The following is a 16,447-nucleotide window of genomic DNA, read 5'->3' on the forward strand; positions in this document are numbered from 1 at the left end:
GCTGTTTTTGGGGTGGCAGGAGGGCCGCATTGGTGGATGAGTGTTATATGCCACAGCAGTTTATGCAGAGGATAGAAGGCTGGTTCTCCTACCAGGCCCCAAGATAAGTAGATTCTACTGCCAAGTTTGCTTCAGCATAGGAGTTTCTATACAACATGCTGGTGTTATTTCTTCAAATTTTTTGGTTTTTTTTTTTTTATTTTTTCTTTAAAGTCCATTGATCATCACAAAAACCCAGGAGATGCAACTAAGGAGAAAACAAATGTCCAACCAAGATCTAAGGACCCAGAGCTACGAAGGAAACGTGGCACTGGACCTCTGGGTGTGCACAGGGGGCAGGAGGGCTGATCCCACGGGGCATGGTTGTGGCCGTGGAGACAGAGGAGGGAGGCAGCAGTGGCCAGGTGTTTATGTTAACCGCTGCACAATGACAGCGTTGAGCAGGTTGGCCTCCTTCAGGGTCTGGCTCTCGTCAGCCAGCTCTTTGTTCGGGAAAGTAGTCATAAGAACAAAGCTAGTGGCAGCCATGGCTGGCCGGGCATCCACGATGAAGAGTCGGATGTCACTGATCCTGGAGGAATGGGTAGAGGAGGAGAGGCAGTGAGTGTCCTCCACCAACCACATCCCTGCCCTTGGAGGGATGAACACCTCCTGACTCCCCTCCCCTTCCCAGAGCAGCCAAAGCTGTCATTTGGGAAACATCAGATAAATCCCTCCCCGGCTGGACCCCCATCTTTCTAGGAATAAGCACCAACGTCCTTACTGGGTCCTAAGGCCTGCATCATTCTGTCCTCTTTTCCATTCTCTACTTCCTCTTTTAGTTGTCAGGCCATATGCCCTTCCCACATTTGGGTCCTCTGCCTCCCTGTAATCCCAGCCTCACCTCAGGCAGCCATCTGCTGAAATGCCACCTCTGCAGGGCAACCTCCCCCTGCCCCTGGCTTCCATGCCGACCTTCCCTCCAGGGCACTGGGCAAGTTTGTAAGCAAACATTTATGGATGACTTGATTCACAAGGGCAGACATATCTCTTGTATGTTATAGGGAGCATTCAAGTTATCAGCAACCCCTCAGAGCTAGAAATCCCTTCTCCACATGACTGGAAACAGATCCCTTCTCTTGGAGTGCTTCAACAGAAGTTTCCTTCTGTCTCCAATCCCTGGGATCAATGCAATCTACAGAGTAGCACATCTAAGGGTCTGAACGTGCAAGACACAGACCAGGCTCTCAACCGCATTGCACTCTGCATGAACTGTCCACCCCGGGTGAGCAGCAGTCATGCTAGGGTTAACTAGTGAACTGAAACCGATGCAAGTAACTCAGTCAGTGAGACGAGCCACTCCCCTCTCAGGAGTCTGAGCAAGCAAGGCACCTGATGCTCCTGGCTCAGCTAGCCCATTGATGAAACTTGGACACCTCTATTCTACAGAAAGAAGTTGCCAGATATCTTTGCTGGCAACAGTCCTCCAGCACCTCCCCCACTAGTCTTTTAATCTCGTGTTGCCTCAGTTTCCCCATTTTTCAAACAGAAGAGGCAGAGGCTCCTGGGGACAGAGGTGGAGAGAGTCAAGTGGGTAGGGTGCAGGTACTGTACCTTCTCATCTCCATGAACCAGAGCAATTCTGATTTGATCTCTTCTACACCTGGGCTTTGGCCTGAGATTACTTGTGAACAGTCTGATGGTTTAAAAAAACCCTCAGAAAAAGGAATAAGGCCACACTAATGGAAGAATGGGACTTCAGACTTGTGCCCCTCCTGCCCCCATAAGCATGCAGTGCCTCTTCCCAGGTCCCTGGGACACTGCTAGAAAAGCAAGGCCAGAAAGTGCAAGTACCTGTGGCTGTGGTTAAATTTCTGCACCAGCCTGCCGCCATCTGCAAGCCGGATTTGGATGTTTGTAGTAGGCTCTGACTCGTTGATTAAGATGGAGGAGCTGGCTTTGGCTTCGTTTTCTGCCTGCTGGGCTGGAGAGCTGGTACTCAACACTTGGGGAGCCGTGCTGAGGAGAGAGGAGCACATGAGGACAGAGCAGATGGGGGCTCCTGTCTGGATTGTTACTGGGCATCAGTTATGTGCCTGGACTCTTTGGTGCAGCTGACATAGTGCCCAGGACAGAGAGAATTACTGCCCTGCAGGGCTCAAGGGTCCAGAAAAATCAACTCCTGACCTCCGGAGTCATTGGTCACTGCTGGTTCCTTCACTCCTGAGGAGCCTTGGGCCAGTTGCTTACTGTCTTTCCTGGTGTCCTCACTTGAACAAAGGCTTAAAGGGAGGAGAGAATGAGGTGGGAGACAGGGTCATGAGACTGGGTGAGTGATGGCCTCTAAAAAGTAGCTGAAGGGAACCATTCCAAGGCTGAAGCTGAGGTCACCTTGGCATAGCCTGGCAGGCAACTGGCTGGGATAGAGTCTTTTTTTTTTTTTTTGCAGTACTGAAGATGGAACCCAGGGGCATTGTACCTCCGAGCTACGTCCGCATCCCTATCTTTTTTTAGTCTTTTTAATTTTGAAACAGGGTCTCACTGAGTTACAAAGGGCCTCGCTAAGTAGCTAAAGCTGTCCGTGAACCATGATCCTCTGGTCTCAGCTTCCTGAATACTGGATGAATGGGACATGCCATGGTCTTTTTTTTTTTTTTTTTTTGGTATTGGAAATTGAACTTGGGGGGCATTCTACCCCAGCCCTATTTTTTTTTTTTTTTTTTTTTTGCGGCACTGGAGATGGAACCTAGGAGCATTCTACCTCCAAGTTATATCCCCAGCCCTATTTTTTTATCTTTATTTTGAAACAGGGTCTCATTGAGTTGCAGAGGGCTTCACTAAGTAGCTGAGGCTGTCCGCGAACCATGATCCTCCTGTCTCAGCCTCCCAAATCCTGGGATTACAAGCGTTTGCCACCACGCCTGGCCACCCCAACCCTATTTTATATTGTCTTTTTGAAATGGAATCTTGTTATGTTGCTGAGATTCTTCCTTCATTGCTGAGGTTCTTCTTGAACTGTGATTCTCCTAAGCATCCCAAGTACTGAGATTACAGACATGAACCATTGTGCCCAGCCTGCCACAATATTTATAGCTCAAAATTTAGGGTTGGACGGACTAGGGTCTGTATTCACTGACTACATGTGGCTGTGGGTAAGTTACTCAAGCTCTCTTAGTTTTATTTATTTATTTATTTATTTATTTATTTATTTATTTATTTATTTATTTATTTGTGGTACTGGGGGTGGAACCCAGAGGCTTTCTACTTCTGGGCTATACTCCTAGACCTATTTATATATTTTTTTATTTGGAAACAGGGTCTCACTAAGTAGCTGAGGCTGGCTTTGAACCTGTGTGATCCTCCTGTCTTAGCCTCCCAAGCGCAGGGATTACAAGCATGCGCCATCACGCCGGCTCTCTTAGTTTTAATAAAGGCAGTAACAAGGATCTTTCTTTGGCATTACTAGGGATTGAACCCAGGGGTACTCTTCCATTAAGTTATATCTCCAGCCATTTTATTTTTTATTTTGAGATAGAGTCTTGCCAAATTGCCCAGACTGGCCTTGAACTTGTGATCCTCCTGCTTCAGCCTCCTGAGTATCTGGGAAGTGGGTAGTATCTGGGATATGCATATGGAACTGCTTGAGGCAGTAACAACTTTTTTTCCCTCTAGGACTGAGGATTGAACCCAGGTACACTATACCCTCACACCTATTTATTTATTTATTTTTGCGGCACTGAAGATTAAACCCAGGGGCATATTACCTCTGAGCTACACCCGAGCCTGATTTTATTTATTATTTTGAAACAGGGTATCACTAAGCTCTGGAGGGCCTCACTAAGCTCTGGAGGGCCTCACTAAGATGAGGCTGGCTGTGAACTCGGATCCTCTTGTCTCAGCCTTCCAAGTACTGGAATTACAAAGCGTGCGCCACCAGCCCGGCAGCCTTATTTTATTTTTATTTTTAAACAAAGTCTAACTAAGTTAAGGAAGGCCTCACTAAATAGCTGAGGCTGGCCTCCAACCTATGAGCCTCTTATCAGCCTCCCAAGAACTGGGAGTACAAGTGTGTGGCACCATGCTCCTCTCAGTAACAACTTTTAACAAGGGTTAAGGCTGCCTGCTTTGCTCAGTTTTTGTGAGGATTAACGCAGTCAGGGAAGTTGGCAACCACCAGTTCTCCACAATGGTTAGGAGCCTTCTTCTCTATACTACTCACCTGCCATCTTTCTTAGTTTCTCTTTTAGCAGATGACTGACCCAGATCTTTGCAGAGAAGAAAGGCCATTAGTTCTCTTCACCCATCCTCCCCAAGCTTCTAATTAGATCGGTTCCTATACCTCATCCTTCCTCTTGTTAAAAAAATCTGAGGCGGGGTCACTAGGAATTGAACCCAGGACTGTTCTTCCTCTGAGCCTTACCGCTCAGCCCTTTTTATTTTGAGACAGGGTGTTGCTAAGTGCATGCTGGCCTTAAGCCTTTGAATTTCCTGTCTCAGCTTCCCAAGTACTGGGATTACAGGCATGAGCCACTATGTCCAGCTCTTTCCTCTTATTTTTATGCTCTAAAAGAGGTATTTGTAGAAAATCCAACTGAATGCTGTCCAAACTGTGTTCCACAGGGTTCTTATTCCTTTGAGATGTATCTAGGAAGGTTTAGGAAAAACCACATATTATCCTATCAGCACCACAGGGTATTAACATATTAGGCTCCTTTTCACATGTAATACTTGTTAACCTCCTGCAGAATAAGTATTTCATAGAACTGAATTTTTGGACAATGCCCAGGAACATCTAAATAGCACATACTTTTTTTTTTTTTTAAAGTATCAATATAGGCTTAAGAAACTTACAAAATGGAGCTAAGAGGAGAATGCTGGCCACTTAGGCACTACAAGAGAAGTTGCTTCTGTGCATCAGCCTCACAACACATGGAACTCAACAGTGGGCTGGAACATGCAAATAAATGACACTACTATAGCCCTCAATGGTTGCTTAAAAATAGTGGAAAGTCAGGCTGGGCGTGGTGGCGCACGCTTGTAATCCCAGCGCTTAGGAGGCTGAGACTGGAGGATCACACAGGTTCAAAGCCAGCCTCAGCTACTTAGTGAGGCTCTCAGCAACTCAGCGAGACCCTGTTTCCAAATAAAATATAAAATAGGTCTGGGAGTATAGCCCGAAGGTAGAAAGCCTCTAGGTTTCACCCCCAGCACCACAAGAAAGAAAAAAAAAAATAGTGGAAAGTCAGTGGGGTGTGGTGATACATGCTTATAATCTTAGTACTTGGGCGATTGAGACAGGAGGATCGCAAGTTCACAGCCAGCCTCACAGGTATTTTGTGAGTCCCACTGCAACTTAGTGGCCCTTGTTTCAAAATAAAGGATAAAAAACAGGGCTGGGAAGCTGGGTGTGGTGGCGCATGCTTGTAATCCCAGCATTTGGGAGGGTGAGACAGGAGGATCCAGGTTCGCGGACAGCCTCAGCTACTACTTAGTTGAGGCCCTTTGCAACTTAGTGAGACCCTGTTTCAAAATAAAGACTAATAAATAGGGCTGGGGGTGTAGCTTGGAGGTAGAATGCTTCTGGGTTCCATCCCCAATACCGCAAACAAACAAACAAAACAAAACAAACAAAAAACAAAAACAGGGCTGGAAGCCAGGTGCACACTTGTAATCTCAGTACTTGGGAGGCTGAAACAGGAGGATCATAGGTTCAGAACCAGCCCCAGCAACTTACTGAGACTCTGTGCAACCTAGTGAGACCTTGTTTCCAAATAAAAAATAAAATCAGCCTGGGAGTATAACTTGGAGGTAGTAGGCCCCTGAGTTTAATCCCCAGCATCATAAATATTTGTCTATATGGTTGTGTAAGAACATCCAGGATTACCAAAGCATGGCAGCTAAGAGCAGACACTGGAGGAACCTAGCTCTACACTGGCCAGTGGTAGCCATGGATAAAGTATGACCTCTCCAAACCTTAGAGACTTTATCTACAGAATGGGGATCAATACAGAATAAAGGAGATGACACATGGAAATGTTCATTACAGTGCTTAGCTCATAGTAACTACTTACTATCATTCTTTAAGGGTTTGCTCCATTATATTCACCTGGTTTCTGGACCAAAGTCACTTGGCAATGTTACTGTCTACCCGTGGACTATAAGCGAGTCACCTGAGAGGGGCTCCCAGCCTGTGACGCTATAGGTCAGGGTTGGGGGAGGTAAAAAAGGGGGAAATGTCAACACTGCGCCTCCTTCTTCTTCAAAGAGTGAGATGCTCAAAGAGCATTAGTTCCAAATCACTCTATTCACTGTGTTGAAACTCCTGAACATCTGTTCTGAGAACCAAATACTGTACAGTCTTGAGACCTCCTTCCACCTGGCCACCTGCAACAATGAGGGCATTTCAAACAAGGCAGGAGCAGATCGCTAGGAAAAGAGGCATTCCTTTGGTGTCTTCCTGCCAATATCATTAGGAATCATAGGAAACCAAGTTTTTCTCAAAACAAGAGCCTCAGTCACCCAACTACTCATTGTCTTCATAGTGGAATAAACTGGCACTAAGGTACTTTTTTGAGGTTGCCCATCTGATTTACACTGAAAGGCTAAAATCCCTTCTCATTTAACTATATAAAACTGTTAAATAACACTTTTTTTTAAAGCTGGTCTGGGGATGGAACCAGGAGCATTCAACCTCTGAGTCAAACCCCTTCCCTATTTTTTATTCTTTATTTTGAAAAAGGGTCTCACTAAGTTGCTGAGGGCTTAAGTAGCTGAGGCTGTTGGCGAACTGCTATCCTCCAATCTCAGCCTCCTAAATGCTGGGTTTACAAGTGTTCACCACCACACCTGGCTAAATAAAACTGTTTTTTTTTTGTTTGTTTTAAACTCAGCTTTCATAAAAAGCCAGAACTGAAACAAAATGCAATTAGGACTATTTAGCTGTCAAATATCACACCTGATTATTACACTCTGTTGTGACTTGCTGAGCTCGTCCTCCACATTAATGAAGTATTTATTTTTATCCTGCTTGACTAGAGTTCGTTAAAAGTATTTTAATTTCTTGAGATGTAGAGGCCTACACACATAATATGTACATTTTCTTTCTTCCTTTCTTTTTTTTGGTGGCACTGGGGTTCCTGGAAGCCCTTCTACCTCCGGGCTACACTTCCAAGGGCTACACTCCCAGACCTATTTTTAAACTTTTTTATGTGGAAACAGGGTCTCTTAAGCCAGTGAGGCTGGCTCCAAACCAGCGAGATCCTCCTGTCTCCGCCTCCCAAGCTCGGGGATTACAAGCATGCACCACCATGCCCGGCTATATGTAGATTTTCAAACAACCATTTCCTGTTAGTATTATGATAGCAAACAAAGCCTCACTGAATGTTGTTGTGACTCTTCCTTTTTTTTTAATGGTATTGAAGATTGAACTCAGGGGCATTATAACTCTGAGGGAAACTCCCAGTTCTATTTTATTTTTTATTTTGAAACAGTGTCTCGCTAACTTGCTGAGGCTGTCCACAAACTTATGATCCTCCTGCCTCAGCCCCCCAAGTACTGGTATTACAGGTGTGCACTACCATGCTTGGCTTGAGCCTTCCCTATTACTGGTGAAGAAGTTAAAATAAAAAAAAAAAAAGATACCACCTTTTTGGAGGACAATTTTACAATATCTTAAACAGATGGGAAGATGGCAACTGAGGGAAGCAGCTCATCTCGGTCCTGCTGACACTGGATCTCTATTGCCATGAAAACAGTGTCTTTTCAAGAGATTTTAAAAAATAGCATAAAACTGAACAGAGTATGGAGAATTAAAAGGTGATGGAAACAAAGCTAGAAGGCAGAACAGAGGGCAAGTAGTGCCCTGTTCGCCTCCAACAGCTGCAGCCGAGCTGGGACTACAGGCACTGCACTTCCAGAGACCCCAGCAAAAAAAAAAAAAAAAAAAAAAAAAAAAAAAAGCCAATGATTTGAAGCAAAATAAATGACTGCAGCTCAGCAGAATTTTAAGCAGTCAGTTTCTCCTACTATACGGCACAAAGACACTATTGTCTGGAACCCAGCTAGACCTGAAGCAGTGGCAGTGGTGGTTGATCCCAGTGTATCTTCAGAAGATCCAGAGCAGCGCTCAACAACCTTTACGTGAACTTGTCACTGCTGTGGACAACCACTGGTGCAGTTGCAGAGACTCCCAAAGCAAGTGATAGACTTGATAAACTCACAGGGTGTGAGACTCTGTGGCTCACCCTGGTGAAGGTGGGTGGGAAATTGGCTGTCGAAGGGGCACAGATTAGCAGAGTGCCCAGGGCCAATTAGTCAAAGAGGCCTACAGTCTGCAAAGTAGAGTGCCATAATAGGGCCTCTGGAGATTGCCACAGACCACCTAATAGTGGTGTCTGGGGAGAAGTCAGACCAACTCAGCCCTATCTGTGGAAAATAGAGACCCTAACACTGGGTCTGTTCCCAGTGGCACCTGCCGCCCACGAAGGCAGGGAGAGACACAAGCTCAGGGTCTGTGAAAAGTGTGGAGACCCATGCTTACACTAGATCCAGCTCCATGCTTACACTAGATCCCACCGCCTATAGACTTAAGACAGGCCTGTATTGAGAGCTCAGAGACCCAGGCTTTCAGTGGAAGAGGAATTGGAGGCATTTGATGTCTGCAAAATGTCACTAGGCCAGAGTCCCAATCATTGGAGGAGAGCAAAAAGTGGGGTTACAAACTGACATCATTACTATAGATTTCAGAGCAAATGAGAGTGCTTGGAACATACTTAAGAACCTAAATTGAAAGTGAACCTTAAATGGCTGAAAGAATCCATGCAGACTCAGGAGGACTGCAGAGGCCAAGTCTGCTCAGTATTCATATATTTGTAGGATTCTTTCATTTTTTTATTTTTTTATTTTGTGTGTGTGCTTGTTTCCTCTCTTCCCTACTCCCCTTCTTCCCTCTTTCCTATCTACTCTCCTCTATCTGTCCCTTTTCTTCTTCTCTCATCTTTGTCTTGTATTAAATTCACTTCATATCACTATACCTAAATACTCTGGTTATTAGAACTCTTTTACACATACACTATCTCTAATTTCTACTATATTTAACCTTACCACATTCAAACCCTCATTCTATTCAATCCTATCTGCTCTTTACCCTATTCTTGTGAGAACTGCAGAGACTGCCTGAAGGAGAAATCAGAACTTCAGTAGTAGAAATGATATAGGATTCCAGAAAAGAATTTAGAGAGCAGCTGAAAGAAATAAAGGAATAAATAAATAATCTGACACCCTGAACAGGAATGAGAAGAACTGAAGGAAGTGAAGGATACAATCACTGAAGTGAAACAATAAACAATATACTACACCATATGAAAAAAAAGAATTTCACTTTTTTTTGTGGTACTGGGGATGGAACCCAGGGGCATTTTACCTTCAAGCTACAACCCCAGCCCTATTTTTTATTCTTTATCTGGAAACAGGGTCTGAGTTGTCAAGGACCTAAGTAGTAAATGAGGCTGTCTTTGCACCATGAGCCTCCTGTCTCAGCCTCCCGAATGCTGGGATTACAAGTGTGCGCCACCACACCCAGCTAGAATCTCTCTTATAAAATGACTACTCCAAAATGAGCATATAGTATATAATTTAGAAAAACAATTGACAGCATGCATTGGACATTGAAGAGATATGGGACCATTTTTTATATTTTATTTGGAAACAGAGTCTCACTAAGTTGCTGAGAGCCTAAGTAGCCGAGGCTGGCTTTGAACCCGTGCGATCCTCCTGTCTCAGCCTCCCAAGTGCAGGGATTACAAAAGTGCGCCACCACGCCCAGTGATATGGGCCCATTTTAAAAGACCTAACCTGAGCTGGGCGTGGTAGCACATGCTTGTAAACCTAGTATTTGGGAGGCTGAGAGAGAAGGATCTTGGTTCGCAGACAGCCTCAGCTACTTAGTGAGGTCCTCTGCAACTCAGTGAGACCGTTTTATTTTATTTATTTATTTATTTTTGGTGGTACTGGGGTTCCTGGAAACACTTCTACCTCTGGGCTACACTCTCAGACCTATTTTTTAATAGTTTTATTTGTTTCCAAATAAAACTATTAAAAAATAGGTCTGAGAGTGTATATTGCACTGGCTTTGAACCTGCGCAATCCTCTTGTCTCCGCCTCCCAAGCGCGGGTATTACAAGTGTGCACCACCACACCCAGCAAGACCCTGTTTTAAAATAAAGAATAACAACTAGGGCTGAAGGTACCTCGGAGGTTCCATCCCCAGTACCAAAAAAAAAAAAAAAAAAAAGGATCAAACCTAAGAATAATAGAAGCGGGAATAGAGGTGAAACCAAAGGGGTTATCAATCTTATCAAATAAGTAATACATCAGAAAATTTTCTAAACATAGAAAAAGAGGTCAATACACAGTTACAGGAAACATATAGAACCTCCTTATCTTTAGATAAAATCAGAGAAAAGGTTCACCATACCATGTAATAGTCAAACTGACTAACACAGAGACCAAGGAGAGAATGTTAAAGGCAACAAAAGCAAAAGACCAAGTGACACTCAGAGTAAAATCAATTAGAATCACTCCAGACTTCCCAAACCATGTAAAAGCTCCAGAAGGTCTGGAACAACAAATTCCAACTCTGAAAGAAAACAACTTGCAGCCCAAAATTTTCTACCCAGTAAAACTATCTTTCAAATCTGAGAGAAATAAAAATCTTCCACAACAAACAGAAGCTGAAAAAATGTATGTCTTCCACAACAGCACTAGAAAAAGTATTCAAAGGGATTAACTGCAAAGAAGAAATAAGCAATAAACGCCAGAACCAGAGAAACAATAATCTCCATCAAATAAACAACTAATCAAAGAACAAACACTACCAAAAAAAGTTAAAACTAAACATGTTAGGAATTAAAAATCATCTCTCAAAAAATCACACAATATAAATGGCCTCAACTCCCCAGTAAAAAGACATAAGGTGGCAAAATGGATTATAAACCAGAATCCAAGGCCGAGTGTCAGAGCACACACCTGTAATCCCAGCATTTGGTAGGCTGACACAGGAGGATTGCAGCTTGCAGCCAGCCTCAGCTAGTTAGAGGTCCTTTGCAACTCAGTGAGACCCTGTTTCAAAATAAAGAATAAGCTGGGCGAGGTGGTGCACGCTTGAAATACCAGCGCTTGGGAGGCTGAGACAGAAGGCTCACACAGGTTCAAAGCCAGCCTCAGCTACTTAGTGAGGCTCTCAGCAACTTAGTGAGACCCTGTTTCCAAATAAATTATGAAATAGGGCTGGGGGAGTGTATCCCAGAGGTAGAAAGTCCCTGGGTTCTACCCCCCCAGCACCACCAAAATTTTTAAAAAATTAAAAAAAAAAAAAAAGAATAAAGAATAGGGCTGGGAGTGTAGCTCAGAGTAGAATAACCCTGGTTCCATTCCCAGTAATGCAAAAACAACAAACAACCCTCGCCCCCCCAGAATCCATCCATACGCTGCCTGCAAGAAACATACCTTACAAGTAAAGATACAAACTAAAGGTGATGGGCTGGAGCAAGATAATACATGCCAACAAAACTGGAAGACAAAGAGAAGTAGCAACTATGCTATCAGACAAATTAGACTTCAAGCTCAAGCTTATCAGAAGAGAAAAAGCAGGTCTTTTTTTTTTTCCTGGTAAAAGGAACAATCCAGCAAGAGGAAATAAGATATTCAACATTTATGCCCCAAACATAAATGTAGTCACTTTTCATCAAACAAACTCTTTGTGACATTAAGTCACATCCCAATACAATAATGCTCGGAGACTTTAACATTTCTCTCACACCACTAGAACAATCTTCTAGACAAAAGGTCATTAAAGATGACCTAAAGAACACTGAGATTTCACCTAACCCCAATTAGAATAGCAGTCATTAAAAAACAAACAACAATAAATGCTGGCAAGGATGTGGAGAAGTGGGAACTGTAATACATTGTTGGTAGGACTGTAAATTAGTGCAACCTCTTTGGAAAACAGTATGGAGGATCCTCGGAAGAATGGAAACAAACCTACCATAAACCATACCAGCAATATCATATGGTCACCTCTGGGTATCTACCCAAAAGAATGGAAACCAGACTACTATGTATGAGTATCTATGTTCATAGCCACACAATTCACAATTGCCAAACTATGGAGCCAGCCAAGATATCCATCAAAAGATAAAAGGATTACAAAACTATGGGGTATGTACACAATGGAATTTTACTCAGCCATAAAGAAAAAAATTACATAATTTGGGGGAAAATGGGTAAAATTGGAGAACATTATGTTACGTAAGATTAGTTAGTGAAGCCGGGCGTGGTGGTGCACACTTATAATCCCAGCATTCAGGAGGCTAAGACCAAAGGATAGCGGTTCACAGACAGGCCCAGCTACTTAGTGAGGCCCTCCGTAATTTAGTGAGCCTTGTTTCAAAATAATAAATAAAAAATAGGGCAGGGGGTGTAGCTCGAAGGTCAAATGCTCCTGGGTTTTATCCTCAGACCCACAAAAAACAAAAAACAAAAAAGATTAGTCACAAAAAGTAAAAAGTCAGAGGTGTTCTTCCTAATATGCTAAAGCTAGAGAGAAAGAGTAATAGGAGGATCTCTAGATGAGAAAGGAGAAACCATAGATGAGCAAATAAAATGACCTGAGGGGCATGGGAGGGAGGAAAGAGAGAAATTCCCTAATATACATGATATACATTCACAAAACATATCAATACTAAGCCAAACATGAGAAGGAGAGAGGGGGGAGGGAATGGGGTAGGAATTGGGGGAGGGCTAAATGAGTGATGTGTGCATGTATGCCTCTACCATCTTGTGCCCCACTAAGACAGTAATGCTCCAATAAAATAAACATAAAGACCCTTTGAGCCAGAGAATTTACCTGTATGACAACATTAGAGAATAAATATTTAGCTACAAAGATAATTCACTACAATATTGTTCAGAGTACTGGCAGCTTGCTTAATGTTTTAGCAAGGACTGCTTAAATTACAACATCTATAGGATAGAAAACTATGTAAGCATTAGAAATAAATGTGCAGAAATACATGTACTGATTTGGAATAATAGCTGTACTTTACTGATTAGGCAAAAAGTGGCAGATACAGCAGCATCCACCACTTCATACCACTATAATGAAATGCTTAAGAGAATTAACTTACAAAGAGAAAAAAAAATTATCTGGGGTCATATACTAGAAATTTCAGTCCCCACATGCTTTGGGCTTCTGGCAGTCATGCCAGATAGCAATGGCAGAAAGTATATGATGAAGCAAAAGAGAAAGAAGAGGATGGGGCCCTGTAATCCCCTTCGAGGGTACATCTCCCAGTGACCTAAGAACTTCCTGCTAGATCCCACCTTCTAAAGGTTCTTCTATCTTGTAACATTATCATGCTGGAGACCAAGCCTTTAACACATGGACTTTTTGAGGACATGTGTCCAAATCACAGTAGAATACTGAGAGGCAGAGAGAGAGAGTGTCACAGACAAACAGATACACACACACACACACACACACACACACACACACACACACACACACAATCACTTAGTATACATATAAGTGATTAAGATTAGAAAGATATATTCCATAGACACTATACTAACCTGGGTACGTTTAGTGTTGATTTAAAAATACTTTACTCTGGGGAGGCTGAGACAGGAGGATTCAGCTTCGTAGACAGTCTCAGCTACTTAGGCAAGACTTTCTGCAACTTAGTGAGACCCTGTTTCAAAATAAAGAATAAAAAAATAGGGCTAGGGTTGTAGCTTGGAGGTAGAATGCCCCTGAGTTCCATCTAGTACTGCCAAAAAAACGAAACAAAACAAAACCCCAAAAAACAAACTTTATTCTTATCTGAATTTCCTATTTTTTAAAGGATGACGATATTTTATGTTACTAATATTATCAGGTGCTCTACAAAGCTTACCAGAGCTGACAGGAAAATTCATTCTGAGAATGGCTATCTGGACTAGCTCTTGACAACGAGCCTGGGTTCTGGTCCTGACTCTACCACATGCCAGCCAAGTGCCCAAGGGCAAGCCCTTAAAGCACAAGAACTTCAGCTTTCCCTCTGTAAAATCAGGACTGTATTAGGCACGTGTGGTAGCACATGCTTATAATCCCCGTGTTGGGAGACTGAAACAGGAGGATTGCACAGGTTCAAAGCCAGCTTCAGCTACTTAGTGAGGCTCTCAGTAAGTTAGTGAGACCCTGTTTCGAAATAAAATATAAAATAGGTCTGGGAGTATAGCCCAGAAGTAGAAAGCCTCTAGGTTCCACCCCCAGTACCACCACCAAAAAAAAAAAAAAAAAAAAAAATCAGGACTGTATTGGCAGCAGGTTGGGATGGGGGAAGGGTTCCTATGCTCTGAGGGCCTGTCATGTACACAGTTCTCTTTGAAGAACACTGACAAAGTGACCACTTGGCCACGGTCAAAGCTGAGTGAAGCCCTGAGAGAAGACAGCCTGCTTATAGGCTGGCCAAGGGTCTGTTGGGAAAACTCTGCTTGTCAGGGATAATGGCAATTATTAACAATCAGATCCTATTGGGGGTTTGAATGCACGATGGCAGGGTTGGGGGAATTCAGAGGTGCAAAGGGAAGGCAGCAACAGGGGACATAAGGCAGAAAAGTCACAGGAAAGAAAGTCAGGCAGGGCCAGAAAAGTGAGGGAAGAGCTGCTGAGCTGCTCTATGGGGCAGCACCAGTGGGCACAGGGCCAACAATGCCCTGGAGCTCCCTTGGAACCTAAGCAATGCCACCAGGAAGCCTGGCTGTGTGGAAACGTTTGGAATTCCTGGTCCTCCTCAGAACCCCCAGTTTAGGCTTTAAGCCATCAAGGAGATAACACCTTCCTTGAACACCCTGGATTACTGAGTCAAGCAACCAATCATGCCACACTTACTGCTCAGTATGGGGAGTGTTCTCTATGTATCAGCTTTATTCCTTGCAACAATAATCCTAAGAGGTAGGACTGTTAGCAGTTTCAAACTGAGGGAACCGAGGCTGTCCAGACCAAGGTCACAGTCACAAAAGTGAGGAAGCAAAGACTTAAACTCAAGGCTGTTAACTCCAAAGTTCACACTCTCCACATTCTTCCTCCCATTAAAATAAAATCTGAACTTTTATTTTTCTTTGCAGTACTGGGGATGGAACCCAGGGGCATTCTACTTCTGAGTTACACCCCCAGTCCTATTTTTTAGTCTTTTTATTTTTTGAAACAAGTTTCCACTGAGTTGTGGAGGGCCTTGCTAAGCAGCTGAGGCTGTCCACAAACTGTGATCCTCTGGTCTCCGTCTCCTGAATGCTGGGATTACAAGTGTGTGCCACCACACCCGGCAAATCTAAACGTCTTTGTCAATAGTGAAGAGTTATCCACAGTGGCTGGTAGGACAAGAGTCTAGTGCCCGCTGGTGACACTCCTTACCTGCCTAGTTTCTGGCCCTCACCAGTGAAGGCTTTGAAGGTCCCCTTGGGCTTCACGAACTCCTCATCTCGATGGTCCTCCATATCCAAGTTCACTTGCCCACCGTGAGCTAACCTCCGCAGTTCTGCTGGCACTTCCCTGAGAGGAAAAGGCAACGTGGTGATTGACAGAGCAAGATGAAAACACCAGATGGGGGAGAAGAAACCGCTCAGTTCCAATGGTGAGAGCCAGCAGGGGCTGGCTCCTCCAGTGACTGCTTATCTATCTCCACCTCCTCTCTTGCCTGCTTAGTCACAGCAGACACCCATTTATTTGGCCACTTGACTCTATTCCAGGATGAAGGGGAGAAAATGTGAACAAAGTTTCTAGAGATTTGTAAATCTGTACCTCAATTGTTCAAAACCTACTTTGAAAAATTTCATTTAATAAATATTTTGCCTCTCCTTTTCCTACCTGCTGTCACATTCACTACTGGGACTCAAAGGAGGGCATTTCTCCTCACCCTCTGCGGATGGACTCCAGAAACTGGGCATTGGCTGGGTCTTGGTAGCTTCTAAGTTCACCACTGTCCAGGCTGAACCCACTTTTCCAAAGCTTAAGCACGACATGAACCTGTGATGAGAGAAGGGGAAATAAGTAATAGATGGGCAGAAACCTAGAAGGTGCCCTGATTTAAACCTGTACACTAGCAGGTCCTGGCCACTTCACTTCACTGTGTTGCTATTTTTAAACACAGAGAATCAAACACATACAAATACACATATACAAAGGGAAATTAGTCACCAATCAACCAAATAAGCATTAGCCTAAAATAAGGTGATAGAGAACAGGTTAGGAGCATGGATATTTTTTAAGGGGACCTGTCTTAACTCTGCAATGTAGCTTTGATCAAGGAACTCAGTTGAAGTTGTAGCTTCCTCCTCTGGATGGCTGCCAGTGCAGCTGGTATGAGACTAGTGTTCTAATAAATTACCATGGCAAATATACTCATGAACTATTTTTCAGTCATTAAAA

General features: G+C 43.6%; 1 protein-coding gene across 2 annotated transcripts in view; it reads right to left on the reverse strand.

Moving 5' to 3' along the window:
- Positions 1-408: 408 nt before the first annotated feature.
- NSFL1C (NSFL1 cofactor) overlaps positions 409-16,447 on the reverse strand; it is a gene marked incomplete at both ends in the record, with an annotated part of 30,254 nt that continues 14,215 nt past the window's right edge. For both annotated transcript variants that reach the window (XM_080716315.1, XM_080716314.1), the window contains 4 exons: positions 409-571; positions 1,834-1,998; positions 15,434-15,571; positions 15,936-16,045. In XM_080716315.1, coding sequence (XP_080572441.1) covers positions 409-571; positions 1,834-1,998; positions 15,434-15,571; positions 15,936-16,045 — 576 coding nt within the window. The remainder of the gene's footprint in view (positions 572-1,833; positions 1,999-15,433; positions 15,572-15,935; positions 16,046-16,447) is intronic.

The sequence above is a fragment of the Muscardinus avellanarius genome (assembly GCF_963383645.1).
Source record: "Muscardinus avellanarius genome assembly, chromosome: 19".
NCBI classification, from domain to species: Eukaryota; Metazoa; Chordata; class Mammalia; order Rodentia; family Gliridae; genus Muscardinus; species Muscardinus avellanarius.